The sequence below is a fragment of the Bactrocera dorsalis genome, chromosome 3 (assembly GCF_023373825.1).
Source record: "Bactrocera dorsalis isolate Fly_Bdor chromosome 3, ASM2337382v1, whole genome shotgun sequence".
Classification (NCBI taxonomy): Eukaryota; Metazoa; Arthropoda; class Insecta; order Diptera; family Tephritidae; genus Bactrocera; species Bactrocera dorsalis.
In genome coordinates, this window is record NC_064305.1 from 71552552 (window position 1) to 71572939 (window position 20388).

General features: G+C 34.1%; 1 protein-coding gene across 8 annotated transcripts in view; it reads right to left on the reverse strand.

Moving 5' to 3' along the window:
- Positions 1 to 447: 447 nt before the first annotated feature.
- Positions 448 to 20388, reverse strand: part of LOC105227312 (semaphorin-2A) — a 201284-nt gene continuing 181343 nt past the window's right edge. For all 8 annotated transcript variants that reach the window (XM_049450765.1, XM_049450764.1, XM_029550632.2 and 5 more), the window contains 7 exons: positions 17337 to 17693; positions 15241 to 15469; positions 6805 to 7141; positions 6110 to 6273; positions 5821 to 5973; positions 5616 to 5724; positions 448 to 4071 (listed from right to left, as the gene is read on the reverse strand). In XM_049450765.1, coding sequence (XP_049306722.1) covers positions 4003 to 4071; positions 5616 to 5724; positions 5821 to 5973; positions 6110 to 6273; positions 6805 to 7141; positions 15241 to 15469; positions 17337 to 17693 — 1418 coding nt within the window. In that variant the 3' untranslated portion in view covers positions 448 to 4002. The remainder of the gene's footprint in view (positions 4072 to 5615; positions 5725 to 5820; positions 5974 to 6109; positions 6274 to 6804; positions 7142 to 15240; positions 15470 to 17336; positions 17694 to 20388) is intronic.

Below are 20388 nucleotides of genomic sequence, written 5' to 3' on the forward strand. Positions count from 1 at the left end.
ATGCACCGACAACTCTTGGTTTTTTCACCACGATCATGCACTGTGCATACTGCATTGATTCCAAGTGTATTGTCCAAGGAGGATTATTTTGCAGGGGTCCACATAGATTTTAAAAATAAATTAAGAATTTTAAAATTATGAACAAAGTCTTACTACTTTTTCTTATATTTTTTTTTTAATTTTTAGATTGTAGATAATTCGAAGCAGAAAAATCTTGCTCACCACCAGATATTGTTTTCTCTCTTGCGCCTTTTGGAAATTGGCTCCTAGAACGAAGTATCCAAAATTTGTGAAAAAGTTGAGAGCATTACTGTATTATGCCAATAGTCAAAGTTACTTGGCATTAAACTTTAAGAAAAAATATTTACCTAGGTTGTTTATTAAAATATTTCTAATATGTAATCCAAAATTTTAAAAGCTAGTGATTGTACTGAAAACACTTTAAAATTTATATTTTTAATAATATGTTTATTTCATTAATAATCTTTCTTACGTTTAAGCGCTTAAGTACTAGTTTAAAAAAAATTATGAAAATAAGAGAAACATGCATTTTAAAATTATTTTGTTTTGTTTTGCTTTTTGTTTATCTTTAAATTACAATGTACTATCAAAAATTTAACTTAACTACAGAAATGCACACACAAATGTACGAACAGATATGTATGTATGTATATAACTTTTAGATTGGTATTTGCTTATATAATATTTTATGAGATTAAAATGCAACAAATATTTACGATAAGTACGAGTGATTCCAAAACAAGTCGAGAAATGTGTGATGAAGTGAAGAGCGGTATTTTAAAAAGATTTTATGCTTTTGAATTTTGTGTTATTTTAGTGAAAATATTTTGTTTTAGTAAAAAATAAATGCATTGCTAGGAATTCTTCTTGCAATTTGTCGTATTTAGCAAAGGCAATACGCTTTCAAGTATTCACTGATTTATTAAATTTTTATTATGGGAAACTGAAAATGTTTTCATGAGAAATTATATAAAATGACAAAAAGAATTGATTTATTCTTGTTCTCTTGCTGTTCAACATTCCATTTAAATACTCGAATGCACTTTGACTTAAAAGCTATGGACTGCTGTTGCTTTTGCGCATTTTTCTACTTTTCATTTACTTTTGTTAGATTATGTTTTATTTTATTTTATTATATTTTATGTGTTTAAAGTATGTATTTTGAGATTAAAAATATACTAGAGTAACTTAAGGTGCATTGGTTGAATTTCCATTAGTTTTTGTTTTTTATTTTTATATAGCAAATACTTCATAGGTTTCAAGCGAAATTGCTCATAGTTATAGTTGTTTTTCTCTCAATAATAGTTAAATGCATTCAAACTTAACATCACATTGCTTGTCGATTTTCGCTTTTAATACGCGTAATTTATTTCTTATAATTTTGTCTACATATGCAGTTATTCAAAATTCTGTTTAATACTAGTTCATTGAAAAGAAAATATGTGTTTAGAGGCAACGCAAACAGGCTAAAGAGTATATAGTATATTATGTGAGCTTTAGTTACGAGCTTGAGCTGGCGATAGATGAAGAGAATTTGTCTGCTTATATAAAGGGTGTCCAGAAATAGACGCAATATTGAAATTAGTGCATGGTGTACTCAAAAAATCGACAGCGAGGGCTTAGTCTTATTAAACATATCTTCATTATTGATCAATATTTCATGAAACACAATGAAAGTTGGCGGCCACAGTTCGAAAATTTCAAACAAAATATTATACTTATTTATAAACAAAAATCTAAAATATGTGTTTCAATATACCGAGAATATTTTTTTTCAACCTTAATTTTTCGTTAAGCAAAAACGTTAAATATAGCCGAACAAATTTTGAAACATGATTGCATTTATTGCAAGGTAGATAGGCTACGTCAAGCTTATATATTATCATATTTGACTGATATCAGAACTTAATTTAAGCTTTAAATATTGATGTAATATAGAGCAGAGAATTAAAATCAGTATTTTAGCGTAATTTTTAAGACAAAAATATGTGTAGCAAGTACGCTTTTATGGAGTGCAGATCTGTGCTTTAAGCTGAGAAATTTTAAACAAAAGCTTTCAAAGATCATTAAGTAACACACACTACCACTTATTTTAAACACAGATATATGTATATCAAATAACATGTAGGGCGCTTGTGAAGTGATGATTTGAGCTTTAAGCTTTGGAACTTTAAACGAAAGCTTTCAAGGTTAATAAAGTTACAAACTCTGTTACCTGTACTAATCAAAGATCATATCAAATAACATATGGGGTTCGGATCGAGTGCTGACCTGAGCTATAAGCTCACAACTTTGAGCAAAAGCTTTCAAGGCTCAAAAGGTTACATATGCTTTTACTTGTATCATACACATAAATATAAACTTTGTCGGTGTTGACCTGAGCTTTAAGCCCCGAAATTTTGAACAAAATCTTTCACAATTCCTTACCAAGAGACGCTCTCATTTGTACCAGCTTAATAAAATACTGATGTATAAAAATGTTTGAGCTTTTAGGCGTAAAGCCCAGTTGTAACGAATTGAGAATATAAAGGTATGTATATAAGCTTGCTACATTTTTAATATTTCATAAAAAAGGGCTCAGGAGTAGTCCAGTTGGGAATATAAAAGTGTTTATCAAAACTTGAAAGTTGCTGAAAACTTCGATTAAGTTGACCCGTTATTGCATTAGAAATATTTTGAAAAATTCAATCTAATCTCAAAAGCTAAAATCTGTAGTACCATGATTCTACTTACATTATACCGCAGTGTTTTTGCTAATACCGCCTGCTTTTAGACTTGGTTTCAACTGCTAGATTTGCTTGTTGTTGTTATTATGAGCTTGTAAAAAATGGTAACTTAATGCTATCAGTTCGGCGCCAATTGTTAACGGTCTCTTCAAAAAAATTTATTGCCTTTTATTGAATTTGAATTGTTGCCAGTTGCACGTGCTACACGGCTCGCCGTTTTTCGCCACCTTCTTCATGATTTAATTTGTGTATAATTATTGTTTTTACTGTCAATATTTATTAGCCTATGTATTTAACGCCTATTTATTGCGAAAAAATTAAGCCGCGTTGCTTTTGTATTTATCGTTTTACCAATAATCTGTTTGTGCTTTTGTTATTTTTGCATTGCGTTTCACATTTTTTTTCGTTTATATAAATGATTTATTTACTGTTTGTTGTTGTTATGCTGGTCTATGCATGCATGAGTATTTTTTAATTGCATTTTGTTTTTTGTATTTGTATGGCTGTTTAAGCATTTTTTGCTTTGCACATTTAAGGACCGCCTTTATGCTTGTAATCCTGTGCTATTTTTACTTTAAATTATTTTTATTTTTTTGTTTCAAAGTGTGTGTTTCAACCATGTTTCAATGCGGGAACTTTCGTTGGTTTTGTAGATTTTAGCTTTGCTTGCTTTATGTTTGTGTTGTTTTTGTGTTTTTTATCGGCTTTTGTTTGGTTCATTTTAAGTTCTTTATTATTAATTTTAAGTATCTTACAGTATTAATTTTTTGTTATTTTTTTCAACTTATTATTTTATATTATTTTTAGCTATAATGCGATTGCTTGAGTGTATTCAATTTTGTTTATGCTTGTCATATTTTATTTTTCAACTGTTTTTCATGTCAATAATTAAATTTTTAACTTTTAATGAACGCTTGAATGTTGGTCTATAAGTATATATCTAATGTAGTATCGATGTTTCTCGACCTTGTGAACTTAAATTCTTAAAAGCTTTCATGTACGCCGCCCTTTAGTGCCATATCTTGTATTCAATTTTCAACCTCTTCACCTCTGCCAAGCTTTCGTAATATTAGACATATATGAAAGCTCCTCCGTTACACCTTTATTACCAGTCGCTAGTTAGTCTCTTAGCATGCCAATTTTAAACGCTCAGTTCGCCAACTCCTCAGTTGATAGCTATCAGTTGTTCCCGATCAATCTTTACCTCTTATAGATGCAGTTTTATGGAAGTTAATTGTAGTTGATTTTCTTGATATCAGACATTGTTTTTACGAAAAACTTCATTGGGATGCTGATTGCTGAAGTTCTGACGCGAAGAGCATTGCTAAGCGAAAGAAGAAAGAAAATATGAAGCATAAAATAGAGTACATGAACAAAATGTATAATATTGTAAATATGTTTAGTAAATAGTCGAGTTCTTAACAATATTGAAAAATTTCAGATTTCAACGTGCTCTGCTTCGAACCACGGTAGGTCCAATTTGCCAAAAGCTTGCTCTAACTGAAGAAATTAAAATTCTTTCTAGAGTTTCTCAATATTATTTCCTGCTTTTAAGTTCGTGGTGTATATGTAACAAAAACTTGCTGTGATTATAAATAAATTTTCATATTTTAGTGCCAAAACCCCTTCTCAATATATACCAGATAATACTCCCAACCATTATACCACAGCTGAAGTAAAAGCCACTTAACAAACGCAGAGTTACATTTAGGTATTTACACGAGCCTGCGTTAAATATTTAATACTTTGACGTGTATTTGACATATTGACCCACAAGCGTTCGTCTACAATTACAGCTACATAGCGTGGTACACCCACAAAATATGTGGCATTTATGGTATGCCATTAAAAGTCTGATATAATATTTATGAAACATTCGCGATAAAATCCGAACAAGTTTAAGTGGCGATTGTGGCCATCACAGACACACCTTCACCAATTTACAGCGCTACGGTGACGTCGTTGACGGGTGTTGCGACAACACCTGGCCAAGTGTGCAGCAATTTTCTCAGTTGCAGGGTGTGGTGATTAAGGTGTCAGTGTTAGTGTGGTGAGAAAAGTGGTTAGCTGTTCCATTTTTAAAATAATTGCTAAGTTATTCTTCGACCTACTGCTAGGAGTAGTGACATGCAAATTGTAAGTACACGTGGAAAAATAGAGGTGAAATGTTCTAATCGCAAATATAATTCTTAATCGAATTCAAATCGATTTGAAACTGGAATGCAATGTAGCTTGCTGTCATTCACACTATAAATTTGGCTGTTTTTAACTCTACAGGTTGTTGTCTAGGATGTAAATTTGGTTGAGTACATTACTAAAACAGCAATCAGCTGATGAATTTTAATCATAAAAAATACAAAATAAAGTATACAAGCAAGTATAAAAGCTGATTGTTGATAGTTGATCGACTAGCCGGCTGAGCGAGGCAAAACCTGATCTCTCAGTTATAATCCTCATGTACTAAATTAAGTTGGCTGTGCGAAAAAGCTATTAATTAATTCAGCTATTTGTCCATGGTATTGCTAATTACTATTCAATTGTAGGGATATGTTTAGATTTTAAAGAAATTTGCATTATTATTTACTTGGCTTAACACTTGCAGTTTTTCTATATTAAAAACGAGTCAATTAGGTTTTAATTTTCTCAGCTAATTCGATTGTTTGAACTTGAATTTCGTGGAAATATTTTGCCCTTAATATATCAATGCAACTAATTTTTTTCCAGTGTAAATAATTGATTTCCTTCCTATCAACATTTCCTACGCAATAATTGTCTAAATGACCGCCTGTCCGAAATGTCTAAATATTTATAAACCTACACGGATATCAAATTATTACGCACACGCATATTATGTGGATATAAACTTACCGCCTGTTTCTTTTCCCACGATTTCATGGCGGTTTTGTATTTTTCAAATTCGTGGCACCAGTCCGAGTAGATTTTCTGATAATCGTTGCTTTTGTTTGGCGGAGTGCATCTGAAAGTGGTATAAATAAAGAGTGAGTTTTGTAATATTCTCAAAGGAAATTTATATTATATACAATAAAAGGATAATAAATGCAATTTTATTTACCTGTGTGCATCGACGGTGATGTTGTAGCTGCACAATAAGGAGCCGCCCAAATGGCAATCATAGCGACCGCCATCCGCTTCATTCACCGATACGACAACCAAACCGCGCTCAGTGGTCTCAATATACTTGGTGGGACTGTACTTGATTTCGTAGCTGTGAGAAAGAAAAAACAACAAAAGTGGTGTGAAGAAAGCGAGAATAGTGATTCATAACAGAAAACTGCTTTTTAATGCAGTGAAAAAAACAAAACGAAAATGCAATAAAAATACAAAGGAAAGTGGTAACGTACCGCCCCTTATCCTTGGAGTGATGATACCAGGTAACTTGCTCGTTCTTCAGCACCTCTGGTATTTTGACGAAGCAACCCAAATGCACGCTCTGCCCATAGGTGACGACGATTTTCTTCTTCAACACGCTGGAGTCGCAAATATCACTGGTCTCGTTGGCAACATCCTGCAACGGGCGAAGGGGAGATATAGTTACTATATACATATGTATGTATGTAAATAACACTGTTTGTATATAATACGGGAAATCATAAAAGGATATCGGCGAAATTTGCATGCAACGCAGCATTGCAGGTGTTGTGCTGGAAAATTGCTGTCACATGCAACGTAGCCATATACAAAAAAGGCTGTTGCACGAAGTTGGTAGCTGCTACCAAGCCAATCCAGGCTAAGGATGTGTTTGTATGTGTGTATATGTGTACGTACGTGCCTCATCTTGCCAACGACAGTACCGACATCGCTTGTCTATCATTTCGCCATTTGTCTGTCTGCATGTCTAACTCAATGTCTCAATAACTGTTTATCGGTTTCCGCACCGCGTTGACTGTTTGTCTAACAACTGGTTGCTTTGCATCAACAACGTTGATTTACGCGTGCGCCCGACGCATTTACATTGAGTTGTTGTCACAAGCAATTTCCAAACACACACACGCGCACACATACAGAAAATTTGTAAGTATGTTTGCTTGCTGCTTACCTGCAACAAATCCAATTCGTACGGGCGGCATGTGTTCGTCTCCTTGTCCCAGCCGCAGTAGGGATCACGCACACAACGGAAGCAATTGTCATAACGTCGATTGCACATCGCCAAATCGATTTGCTTGATGCGATGATCTGTGGCAACATAGAGCGATTTACGTGCCTGACTGAGGCCCATCACCTGTATCGCCTCCTTCGGTGCCACATCGAAGATGTCAAGCAATTTCGACAGCGATTCACCATTACGATAGTACTGTACGATTTTATAGATACGTCCCAAATTGGTGCCCACATAGTAGACGGTATATTCTTGGTTGAGTATGTCAATGCGAATTCTGTGGAAGAAGAATAGAAAGAGTTAGTCGTAACAAAAATGAGAAAATTAGCAACACTGCACATATGAAGAAATAATTGATTGATAGAAAAAATATTGTTTAAAGAGTTTCAAATGAGCTTCCTTTCATAATTGAAGATCATTACCAACTTTAAATTTCCCCGACTTGAAATTTCCCGGTGAATGACTTTACCGGTGAATGACTTTGAAGTTGTTACCTCTTTGAAAAAAGGGTTTGAGCAAAAGCAGCAGTAATGTTAGCGTGCTCAATCCAATACAAGCGGGTGCTTCATTAAAATGGTATAATCTCTTTCTTCTATGCTACCCAGTTTTGACACACTAATTATTGTGAATGGTTCAAACCACAGTTTATGATATTATAAAAAAATTTCGACTTTAAAAACATAAGGCTCGACTTAACATATAATTATTTATAAAAAAATAATTAATGGATGGTTTCTGACCAAGTGGTTATTAAAATGTTGTTTCTCGTTGAAATGCTGGCTAAGAAACATTTTGATCCGATTTTGATTCCGATTTTGGTATTACGACATACAAGTATAACTACCAGAAACTGACGCTCACTGACTTTCATTAACACACCTCAAATATTGACCAATATATGAGGCGTAAAGTAGAGCGGATGATTGAAAATTCAATTGATTAGACACACAGGAATTAGAGGATTTATCGGCTTTATTTCAATCCATTTATGCAAGATGTTACATTGTGATTGGAAAGAGATTATTGCTAAATTTTATTTAGGTTTCATACATAGTGAACCTTAGATTCAGTATAAATTCAACGCAAAGTTCTACAATATTTATATATTAGCTATATGATGGCTAAAAGATGTTTTGACCCGATTCTACACATTTTTGACATATAGATCAGATAAGATAAATATGTACATACATGAAGATTGCACAGCGTCCTTAGGACTATTGTGCCCTCTCCTACGTCACAACGACCCAACAAGTCCCGGCATATGGATAAATTCCAAAATACTGCTAATTGCTAGTGAGGCGATGTGATCCCTATTTGGAAAAATAGATCTAAGGGTCTTAATCCTGCATTTTGTGTAAGTGTTTCTTAAGGCGCATATCTTGAAGTTGTTGCCAATACTTCTCTCTGCCTACTGCTTCTTTCTTGTAAAGCAGCTCCTTTATGGTAAGAGGACCCACCGTGATGAAGGGTTCAGGTTCTACTATGTTAGTGGATGTTGCGGTGCGGGCGAGCTGTAACTTTGTGACCGGGCGCCCAGATAAGGTGAACTTGGTTATATTCCGCTAGACTATTCAACCGTTTTCTAAACTCCTGCACAAGTAACGAATTGATTTCGTATGCAGACCTTGCTTTAAGTGCTGCTTGACTGTCGCTAAGTATGTTTATACGTTCGTTGTGATAGTTCCGTTGGATGTTTATCTCTACGAAACGACTAATGACAAAAACTTCTGCATGAAAAATCCTCGGAATCCTCGGAAAACTTCCCATACTAATGGAGAGTTTGGTACGTGATCCTGCGACTCCTATACTAATTCCCTCTGATGTTATCGAGCCGTCTGTATGCCACTTGATTGTCTTGATTGTACTATCCTTAAGAAGCAATTCGAGAGTCGAATCATTCCATTCAGTCTTACTGTTAAGGGTTACCTTGAACGTATTGGTGAAGTTTATCCTTTTCGTAATGTTGTCCCTATGGAGAAGGGCCAATAGTATTACACCACTTAACTCTTTCATTCGCTAAGACGAGATTACTTTACCTCTACCACATCCTTCTACTGTCATTTGTAGCAGTTTGTGTTTGGCTGCTTGACCGATTACTAGATGAAGTGGTGTGAGCTCAAGCCGACATTGAGATGCATGCAAGTCGTTGCAGCTTCGACAGTTGGAGCCCTACGGAATTCTGCGATGCTTTAAAGGCCCAAGCCACCGCCACCAGTCTATGTCTATGAAGCTTGTCAAATTTTAATTTTTATTTTTGCCAATAGAGACGTATAATTTTATGAGAGTGGCAATATGAAATTACCTTCAAAATGGCAAGAAGTCATGGAACGAAATGGCGCAAAATATATTTTTGTAAAATATATATTGTATATATCCGATTTTTTGCCTCCACCTGAAATTTATCTTAGTAACAATACAATATATTTGGTATTGATATTTTGGATTTCCAATACGTATTTACCGAAGTTAATGCAAAAAGCAGTCTTTTTAAAATGTTCGGCCAGAATAAATTTGTTAGAAACTCAGATTCAAGTCCGATAGATAAATCATCACAGGGAAACGTTCATCTAAATCTGATAAATTAAATTTATTTAATTAACTTTTACGGGACGTTTGGCACAACTTTAAATACAAAGTTTTGAATGACTCATTCAGTTCCGCTCGAACGTACTTCTTTTTTAACATATCCACTCATGTATTGCGCTCATTCAATAACCAAAAAATGCGAATCTCAATAAGAAGAAATCAATTAAATTCGCTGATTTGAGTACTTACGCAAAGGATAAAGAAAGGATTTCATGTTTTATTCTTTTTTCACGCGGCTGCTGAAATCAATGAAATGCTTGTTATCTGATCGGGATTATTTTGATGATGACTGAAGCGTTTCAACGGCAAAAAATACACGCAAAAGTTGATGCTTGCATTGTGCGTTTAAGTGGTTGTGCATATAAATAAAGGCATTAATAAATCATTAAAAATGGATATTAATATGATGCGTGCAACACGTGCGCTTGGTCATTACAGTGCGAGCGAAATTTCTGCAGCCAAGTGGCAGCGGCAGCCCATTGAAGGCGAGCTTGCCACACCATTAAGACACACCTGTGCGTTGGACGGCAGTCGCAGCCATTGTGTGCGTTTAAATTTTCTTCATGCGAAATCAAAAATGCACCGCGCATAAAATAATTAAGCCGCAACAACAGCAATGAGGCTGGCAAACCGTGTCACTAGTATGGCGGCGGTTGAGCAAGAATTAAGTGTGCATATTTAATAACAAAGGTGATATCAATTTTATTGTGCGAAGCGTTTCAATGCGCCGCGAAGAGCGTATAATGCACGATATTATTTGCAGCCGAAAAGAGTAGCACACACACACATATATGTATATACGCACTTGAAGGTAAAAATTAAAATGAATCGCATAAAGCTGCGCATTTCGCTCGCAATTTCATTAAGACGAGTATGAGCGAGTGTGCGACTTAAGCGTACTGAGGGCGAGCAAAAATCAGCTGCAGCGCGTTGCATTTATTGCCGTTGCCTACTTACAGGCGCTCAAAGGCATTAAGCGTACAAGTGGCGAATGGCCGAAGAATTATTAAAACTTATATATACCATGTACGTATATATATATATATGTATATATCAGCAGAAGGGTGACAGCAAAGGAAATGTGGCAGCGAGATGAAAAATGAAAATCCCTGGTTGTGTCCGCCGCTAGCATTGTAATATAATTGCTGCCACCGATGCCGCAATCATTTTAATATGCGTGGCTGTCGCGGAAAGCTGAGTACTTCGTCGCACGCGAACAAGTAAGATGTGGCGCTGTGTGTGATGGCTTAAGTGTGGCCATTTGAGGCAGCTTTTGGACGCCGGCTGTGCACTTCAGCTCTTAATTATTTATTGTAAATTCAATGTGGCAGCTCGTTTTATTACACGCTTCGCGGTCGATATAAATGCGATAGTGCGGTCAGATTTGCGATGAATTGGTGGGCGGCGGGAAGACAGTGTTTCGGTGGACAATAAATCATGTTTTTAAGAACTATAGGCAGAACAGTGGCAATAAGTCATTTTAGTAAAATATGTTGATGAGAGGAAAGTGGAGAATAGCATGAAATTCATAAATAGCGACTTTGTGGGTTCGTGAATTAAAAGATAAAATCCGATAGATGTCGCTATGGCGGAATATCTTTAAAGCTTCTATTGATTAATTGTATTTTTTTTTGTCCAAAACCATTGAAAAGACGGTTAATGAAATAATTTTTAGAATCTGAGACTTATGACCAATATATTATAATATATGTATATAGTATATTTATTCTATACATAGGTCTAAAATTGAAACATTAGGAACAACGGAACTGAGAGAAATAAAATATCCTCGATTCTAATTTTTGAAGGCTACTGCCCCTCGCTCGAAAAGCGACTGTCCCACCATCATTTTCTGATAGTCACGATCAACATCCATGCCTCTACTTTACTGAATTATACTTATGAAGCATTTATATGTAGTCGAAAAAGTCGTATATCTCCAGTGGTGCCAATCACATTGTATCATATCATATATTGTTGGAAAAGCTAAGCTTTAAGCTTTATTTAACCAAATGAGTGAAAATAATGAAGAAATTCGCTATATTTTGAAATTTTTCTATAAAATAGGGAAGAATGCCACCAATGAAATTTGTGAAGATTACGGAGACGACGCTGCATCAGTTCGTGTAGCATAACAGTGGTTCGCTCACTTCCGTTTTTGAAATTTCGAAATTTCTATTTACACTGATGGAATAATGTATTTAGTCTAGCCTAGCCTCTAGAAAAAAATAGCAAGAAATGGTCGACCAAATCGGTATATATTTGTTTATTAATTATTGTTATAAATATAAAAAAATTAAGTTGAAATTTTATTAAAAATACGAAAATACTTTTTCGACTACTCAAAATTTTTTCATTAGTATATACGTTATTAAAATATTGTCTTGTAAATTGTTGCCTCTATATCATAGAGAACAAGATCTGAAACAAAATAGTTCTATAAAACTTTTAATTGTAGAAACACAGACATTTTTAGAGTCAATATGAATATTGAAAATTATTTGTGGCTTTTAATATTTTTGGTATTCCATCATTTTGCCTTTCCAATTTTCATAATGGTGCTGTTAAAATGAATGCTTTAGTTCCATTATTTATTACTACCATTTTACTATCGAAAACCCACTGTAATGAGCAATGTATTGGAAGACAACACATTTTGAAGTTAAAAACCATTAATTCTTTAGTTCTGTTCGAAATTGAAAAATCGAATAAGGACATACATTTATGCTACCAAATACGTTTATACTCGTATAGGGATCTAAAAATTTTTGTAAGAGATTTGCTATAAAAACAAATCAAAATTAATATAAACTAAAGATAAAATTTGATCTGGACAGAATAAAATCTATAAAAAAGAACAACTTTGTAATTGAGACTACAAAGTTCCGAAAAGGTTTGATGAAGTCTGTTTGGTAGTCAGCTTTATTACGAACATAAGTATTTGAGAGACACTAAGCATGCAGTGAAAGTCGTGGAGTCACCTAAAACTCGACGCACCTACATATATTAATGGCAATAACATCGAAAAAGTTAAGGATTTTATTTTATTTTAAAATTTCCACATTTCTAAAAAAAACTCTTTATATACCCACAAGCGTTGCCATCGCCAGGGCTTTAGCGCTTTAAGTAAAAGTTGGCAAGATAGGCAACAAAAATGTTATATAGCCACCCATATAACCATAAGCGTTCCTTGTATTTTATGTTATTATTATTGTTGCTGTTTTTTGTCAAGTGCTTACAAAATTGTCAATATTATTTTGATTGAATTTCAGCTGGTTGAGTAAATTACACGCTCTCGCTTCAACTGTCAACTATGGTGTATGAGCAAAATTTAATTGCATTTGGATATTAATTCAGCGTTTTCCGGCTTTATTGATTCCGCTTGCCACAAATATTTGCATAAATTGTCAAAGTGTTCGTCGTGCGTTCAAACAAACGAACAAAAAGTGAAATCGAGTAAATCACCATTGTCTGGCACTTGTTAAATGCGGGCACACATGCCTCAGTGAAACTTGTTGAAAACCAGGCTCTCACAAATACATACAAATAAAAATATAATTATGTGCTGTATTTGAATCACATTAAAAATCAATTTGCTGCAATGCGGCGCATTAAAATTAACCTCAGGAATGTAGATATATAATATATGACACTATAATAAAAAAAAGTTCCGTTGCACAACGAATAAAAATTATCGGATAAAATGTGCCGCCATTTGTCCCTTACCATATTGGCACTTAAATGAGCTAAAATTTAATTAAAAAATAATTTAATGAAGATTTTTCAAACATATTGCAATTATGCAAATGCGTCTGTGGCTAAGGCGAAATTGAAAAATTGTTAATGGTACGGCGAAAATGTAATTACTGTGAAAAAGAATGTGGATGGTGGTGGCAAAAATGATTACAGCTATTGATAAATGATAAGGTAATGTTTTCAATTAAAAAAATGTATGATTTAGTTATAAAAAAATCCCTGCAGGTTTCTTTAAAAGAAAAATATTAAAAATAACTTCAAGATACCTCGTAAATATTTCAAATGGAAATTTAGATTACTCTACCATTGATTTAGAGGCTTATGCCGCAATCGGAATTCCATTTTAACAGTTAAAATACTCGTTTTTGTTATGGAAAAAAAAATTCCACGATATGAATCAGGAGACCTTCATGTATCGACATAATGGATTAAGCGTCTTAATTCGGCACCGTTCGTAGCAACTCGCGCAGACGTATGGAGCGACGCCGCATTTGGCGGCGGAATCTTAAATTGAAAGCGTACAAAATACAGCTTGTGCAAGAACCAAAGCCGCTTGACTTTCTCAACCGACATCGCTTCTCTCTATGAGCTCTTGAAAAGTTTCAAGAAGACTCGACGTTTCGAGCCAAATTTCGTTCAGCGATGAGGCCAATTTCTTGCTTAATGGGTATGTAAAGATGCATAATTGTCGCATTTGGGACCAAGAGCAACCTGAGTAGATTCAGGAGCTGTCATTTCATCTAGAAAATCAACTGGCAATGCGACCGTTATCGCGCCATGATAACCGCCTATTTGTTGCTTAGAGTTAAGGCTCGTAATATCGGCGACATTTGATTTCAACAAGACGACACTACTTCTCACACATCGCATCAATCAATGGATTTATTGAGAGGTGTCCTCTTTGGCGTGCAGATAATTTCACGTTCCGGGTCAGTCTATTGGCCACCAAGATCGTGTGATATCGCGCCGTTAGATTTTTCCCTGTGGGATATGATAAGTCTAAAGTCTATGCGGAGAATCCCGTTTCGATTCAGGCCTTGGTGCAGATATCATGCATGTCATTCGTCAGTTACCATTCGACATGCTCGAACGAGCCATCGAAATTGGATCAGGGGAGACGTAGCCGCAGCCGACATTTGAAATAATTTTAACGATAATAAACATTTTCTATTAAATTTAGAGTTCCTTTTTTTTTTCTTTAAAAAAGTAGGGAACCTCGAAATGGATCAACCCTTAAATAAGTACATAAATATTTATTGAGTAAATTTCTCACACCACTCAAATGCCAATAGAATTCAGATTAAATTTTTTTAACCATTTTTTGTTAATTGCTATTGTAATTACCGGTAATTAATGGTCGCAACACATACTTTTCAACACATACTTTGCAGACTGATGTATCTAGGTATACATATATATAAGTAATATGTACAGAAGAATGTAAAAATTTGTAATCTGTATTATTTTATTCTTTTTTTTTGAATATTTAATCAACTATAATGAAAATTGAGAAGTAATTATGTATATTGAGTTATTGGAGCTAATTAACATCTTAAAATGTAGAATCCTTCTGGTACATTTTGAGTCATGTTTTGAAAGTGCATACATACAATTACATATGTATATACAGATTTCCATATATCCAAGTGTATGCATACATATGCTCTTATGTTTTCACCATAATTTTTTAATTGAATTGTTTGGAACTCTCTAAATTTACTTCCTGCCAAAATAGCACCATCTATGCAAGTGAAAACCACATTGACAAGCAATCGCACTCAAAGCCGGATATAATCGGAAACAGTAGCACTTATCTACAGCCACATAGGACCCACATAACAGTTTCACGCAAACACGGCACTTAATAAACACACACACACTGCTGCATTGATAAGTAAAAAAGTTGCAATTACTGGTGGATGGGATAATGGATATAGCAAACAACGTATTTTCAACAAAATTTTCATTCAAACCTCTTTATTACATACACACATTTGCATATAATAATTTGTATAAGCAAAGTAAACTTACTTGTCAACAACCAGCTTAGTGAATACCAAATCTCGTTTATAATAAACTGGATTGTTGTGTTCATGATTCACAGCTTTATCCATAAGCGGATGCGAGCGTATAAAGTACAACACGGTGTCTGGGAGATTTGAGGTGTCGTTCACACAGGTGCCGGGACGTGGTTCGGGTACACGCGAATTTAGAACTGGCAGCCAAGCTGAATTGGAGGAGGATTGTTCTTTGAATTTGCCTGAAAAGAAGAGAGAAAAAGAAAAATTAATAGAGCAAAAGTATAGAAAGAGGTGGATGAGACAATTTGAAATATGTCTTTGTTGTTTTTTATAATAATTACTAGTTACAGTTTAAGTTTAAGTTTAAGTTTAAGTTTAAGTTCAAGTTTAAGTTTAAGTTTAAGTTTAAGTTTAAGTTTAAGTTTAAGTTTAAGTTTAAGTTTAAGTTTAAGTTTAAGTTTAAGTTTAAGTTTAAGTTTAAGTTTAAGTTTAAATTTAAGTTTAAGTTTAAGTTTAAGTTTAAGTTTAAGTTTAAGTTTAAGTTTAAGTTTAAGTTTAAGTTTAAGTTTAAGTTTAAGTTTAAGTTTAAGTTTAAGTTTAAGTTTAAGTTTAACTTTAAGTTTAAGTTTAAGTTTAAGTTTAAGTTTAAGTTTAAGTTTAAGTTTAAGTTTAAGTTTAAGTTTAAGTTTAAGTTTAAGTTTAAGTTTAAGTTTAAGTTTAGGTTTAAGTTTAAGTTTAAGTTTAAGTTTAAGTTTAAGTTTAAGTTTAAGTTTAAGTTTAAGTTTAAGTTTAAGTTTAAGTTTAAGTTTAAGTTTAAGTTTAAGTTTAAGTTTAAGTTTAAGTTTAAGTTTAAGTTTAAGTTTAAGTTTAAGTTTAAGTTTAAGTTTAAGTTTAAGTTTAAGTTTCAGTTTAAGTTTAAGTTTAAGTTTAAGTTTAAGTTCAAGTTTAAGTTTAACTTCAATTTAAATAAAAGTAAAAATAAGGTGATTTTATTTCACATTTTGTACTAAATCAATAAGTCAATCAATGGCCTCGAATCAACTAGTAAAATTATGCATAACATGCACACAAGCGGATCAACCGTCAACGAACATTGAAATGCACTTCTCTGTATTCGGGCAACCGCAATAAGAAGATAGAGGAGCAAGCAAAGTTGTAGTTCACAACTTTTAACGCGCGTCCATTCAAACCCGCTCTCCTAAAATAGTGTGCAGCTCATCTTTTAAGTATAACATCTGCCAGCACACTTTTCCATGGATATATTATACCATTTTTAGTTATATGTGAAGAGTTTATCATGTGCATATCGCCTTCCGCGGCATTTGATGAGCTTAACCGCTTCAATAGGATATTCATAATCTATCAAAATGGATTTTCTAATACGATTTACGAGTATCTTCGCTCACTTTGACGGAGATACATAAGTATTTGTGTGTAGAGTAAAAGGATGGATGTGTTGGAAAGCGGAGGATATGATCATATACATATACATATTTAAATATATTGGGTTTCAGTAAAAAAATTCCTCGATAGTTCACTTACTAAAAAAAATTTTTAGAGCAAGTAAGTGAATTACTGGCATGTGAGCAGCGTGAGTTCAAAGTTTTGTCGAATACGATTTACATATGTACATATAAAGTATTTTTAATAAGAAATGCAAGCTTTGCAAACCAAACCTTTGTAGCTTGCACTATCTTGCTCAAATTAAATCTGAATACTTTAGGAAAAAATCGCACACAAAAGCGCACATTTGCAGGACTTTGCATAAATTCTAAAAATTCATAAAATAATAAAAAAAATAAATAAGGAAATATACATGTAAAATATCATAGCAAAAGAATATCATGAAAGCTTCACTTTTAAATTTACATATAAGTAGTTATATCAAACGTATTTTCAATTTTCAATTAAATCACGTTCTTTAATCACAAATAAATTGCTTCAAATCTTTACAAAAAAATAAAATATTAATTAAAAGCAAATATCAATTAAATCATAAGCCTCTTAAGCCGCTCATATGAGGTACACAGCTAATCCCATGCGCTTTCACGCAACCTCACCTTGTAATTTCATTCAATCTCTTTTAATTCAGTCTCTTTTACTCACCGTTGAAAGCGGCTTGCACTTCGTTGATGTGGAAACTGCACACCGCCGAGCCGATTAAGCCATTTGTGCTGGTCGTGAATGTCGCATAGAAACGTGTCTTATCCGTTGGCAGCTGATATACAGATTGGATTTCATTGAAATAGAATGGAAATTCGCCGGAGATGCTGCAGTTCAAACGCGCCTTCAAATAGGTGGCCCAATTGTGTGCGAGCAGATTTTTACCACCAATGTCCTTTTTGCAAACGCGTGCGATTCGTGAGTATACGGCCTTACCACAATTGATGTATTCGACGGCAGTTTCGCGGAAGAAGAAATATACATACTCGCCAATGTCAAAAGAGCCGACGAAATTTGGTTCTGTGGGCGAGAAAATAGTGTTGGCAAGCGGTTAATTGGAAAGAAAATATGCTTTTTTATAATTTATAAATAATAATTTTTCATTTTTTTATATATAAAATATATAATGACTTTTGTTTTGAGTCACACATAAAGGGCAGAAAATTTTAATTTTCTATTTTTATTAAAAAATACAATATTCAAAAATGTAGCCACGAGGCATAACTCCCTATACACCTTATTTTTGATGACCCCAAAGTCGATTTCCTTTAAACAGATCCAAGGGTTTTGGATACGGACCGGAGATATTGACAGCATTTCTTTTGCAAAAAATTATCCGATGATTTCAAACTGGACTCCTTTAGTATATGTAATCACGCCAGGCGAGAGAACGAACAATTTTTTCAATAACATTTTTGAAGACACCCCACCATTTTGAAATGCATGTTAGCCTCTAATTAATGGAACACTTTTGTAACTTTGCAACTGTGGCCATGAAAAATTTAAATTATTAGGTTATGTTAGATCTAGAAGTCCTTTTTAATGCTAGATCGAGGTTCATTATAAATAAGAGCCGAAGTTAACGTTGTGTCGGACTTCAACGCTTTTTGCAAGGTTTAAAAAATACTTGGCATCTAGTTTTGAAACATCATCAAGTCTCTTGAGCTGCGAAGCTTCTATGTACATATTTAAGCCGAGTTCTAGATAAGCCCGGACATAACCAGTGAAGTTTTACAGCGTCTTTCTCATGCCTAAGTCCCTGCCCTTTCTAAATGTATCATCGTCAGTTAGCAGTGTAAGCTGTAACTAAGCTAACAACGCTCTTTTTGAGACCGTGTTAGTATAAATCTTGCATGCCTCTAAGCAATTCTTTCTCACCCTGATTCGCTTGTTGGCCCTATTGGAAATTATTCTTTATGTTGTTTCCATCGTTGTTGGCTATCTCAGCCGCTTTTATAAGACGTTTGCGTGAAAGATTTTGCAGTACTCCGGGAGCTTGACATCTAGATTAATGCAATAGATTCCGTCGCCCTCTTAATAAGACATTTTTGATATGTCCGTTTATATGTAAAAAGTTCCACTGATAAGTCGTATGCGCCTACGCCATCCATCCTCTTTAGTGTGACTTGAAACCTTCTTGCTTAGATGAAGTGTGATGGTCTGTGGTCTATTTTAACCACCAACCCAATGCCTATTGAGCTATCTCAGAAAATGAAAATGTTGAAAATCCACTTGGCGCCGCCAATCTGGCAGCTGTTTTAGACTCTAGAATCTTCTTATAGGCGTAGAGTGCACCACCGGCCATTTTCACCGACTCTTTCTGCGTTAGCTCGCTGTCCAAAATTACTACCAGGTACTAGGTATGACCTTTAGTAGATGAAACATTATTGTTAAAAAAAATATTCCATAAAGGACCACCTTGTATCTAATATTTCGAATTCAATTAGGTGTATTTTGGGAATGTCAGAAAATTGACTCTAGTAATTTCCAAAGCTTTGCTTTTAATTTCTTCCAGCTATACAATCTCTGCCACTTCTTAGCATAAGATTAAAATTACTCAATAACCATTCAAACGCTTCCACTTTCATCGGAGGAAAGATATTATCTTGTAACTACCAAATAACTGTAAATAAATTCTGCCGTTCAATTGCTTTCAAATGAGCTTTCTTTGATTATCGCTCTTAAATCTAACTATTTATCTACATAATTGCTAACAAAATTTGCTTGAACGCCATTCAACGTGAAACTAATAAGATTTTGACCATTCACATTTCATAAACCAAAGCCCAAAGCTTCTCGTTTGCAGCATAGTATTTAGGCATAAAGCCCTCTGGTCTCAACCCTCTGCTCTTCATGATCTGCTTTTGTCTATATATATACTCGTACACAAAGCGCCGCCTTTCATTTTAATCTGCTGCAATACAAGTTTTAATTAATTTTCAAGCAGAACTGAAAAGACTTTAATTGTATTAGCAGCTTTAGAGTGCCTCCAACTATGCGCGCACACAAGCGCCTACAACACAGTTCCTACAGAAAAAACTGAAATAAGCAAGTGAGTAAAGTGAAAGGAACTATGAGAAGAAAGGGATGTGAGCGTGAAAAGTAGTAGACTGTAGGATGCGGCATGTCGCTTGTGTCGCTTTCGCCAGTGCATTTGTATAGGCACCAGGCTCCACCGTGGCTTAACGCTGCGTGGGTGTTTGCTTCAAGTATCTGCGCAAGGTATCTTGCCTGTTTTTTTGGTGTTATGAAAATTGCAATTTAATAAAATTCATGCTTTTGTATTCTTTTTTTTGTTCAATCTTCACATTTTGTATTGAGAGTCTTGTTATGTAAACTTTTTTAAGTGTTAATATTTTGGTTATATAATTATTGTGAGTTGGTGAGGTGAAAACTTAAGGATAGTTGAAGCGGTGTAACAGTGATATGGTAGGAAAACTCAAGGTGCTGTTAAGTGAGTATTTATTGAAACCATAAATTGTTATTTTGTTTAATAAATACTAATATAATTAAAAATATAAAGCAAAGAAGTCAATTTATGTGTTAGTAGCCCTCCGGCAAATAAAACCTTTGGGTTGGATTTTGATAGGTTTCAAATTGTTGGCGATTGCTTGACTTGTACTGAAGCGTTTTTTAATAAATTCTTTTAAATTTCCCATCCTAAACTATAAACTTCTGGATGTCCAAAGAATCAAAATAACAGTATTTATCAAAC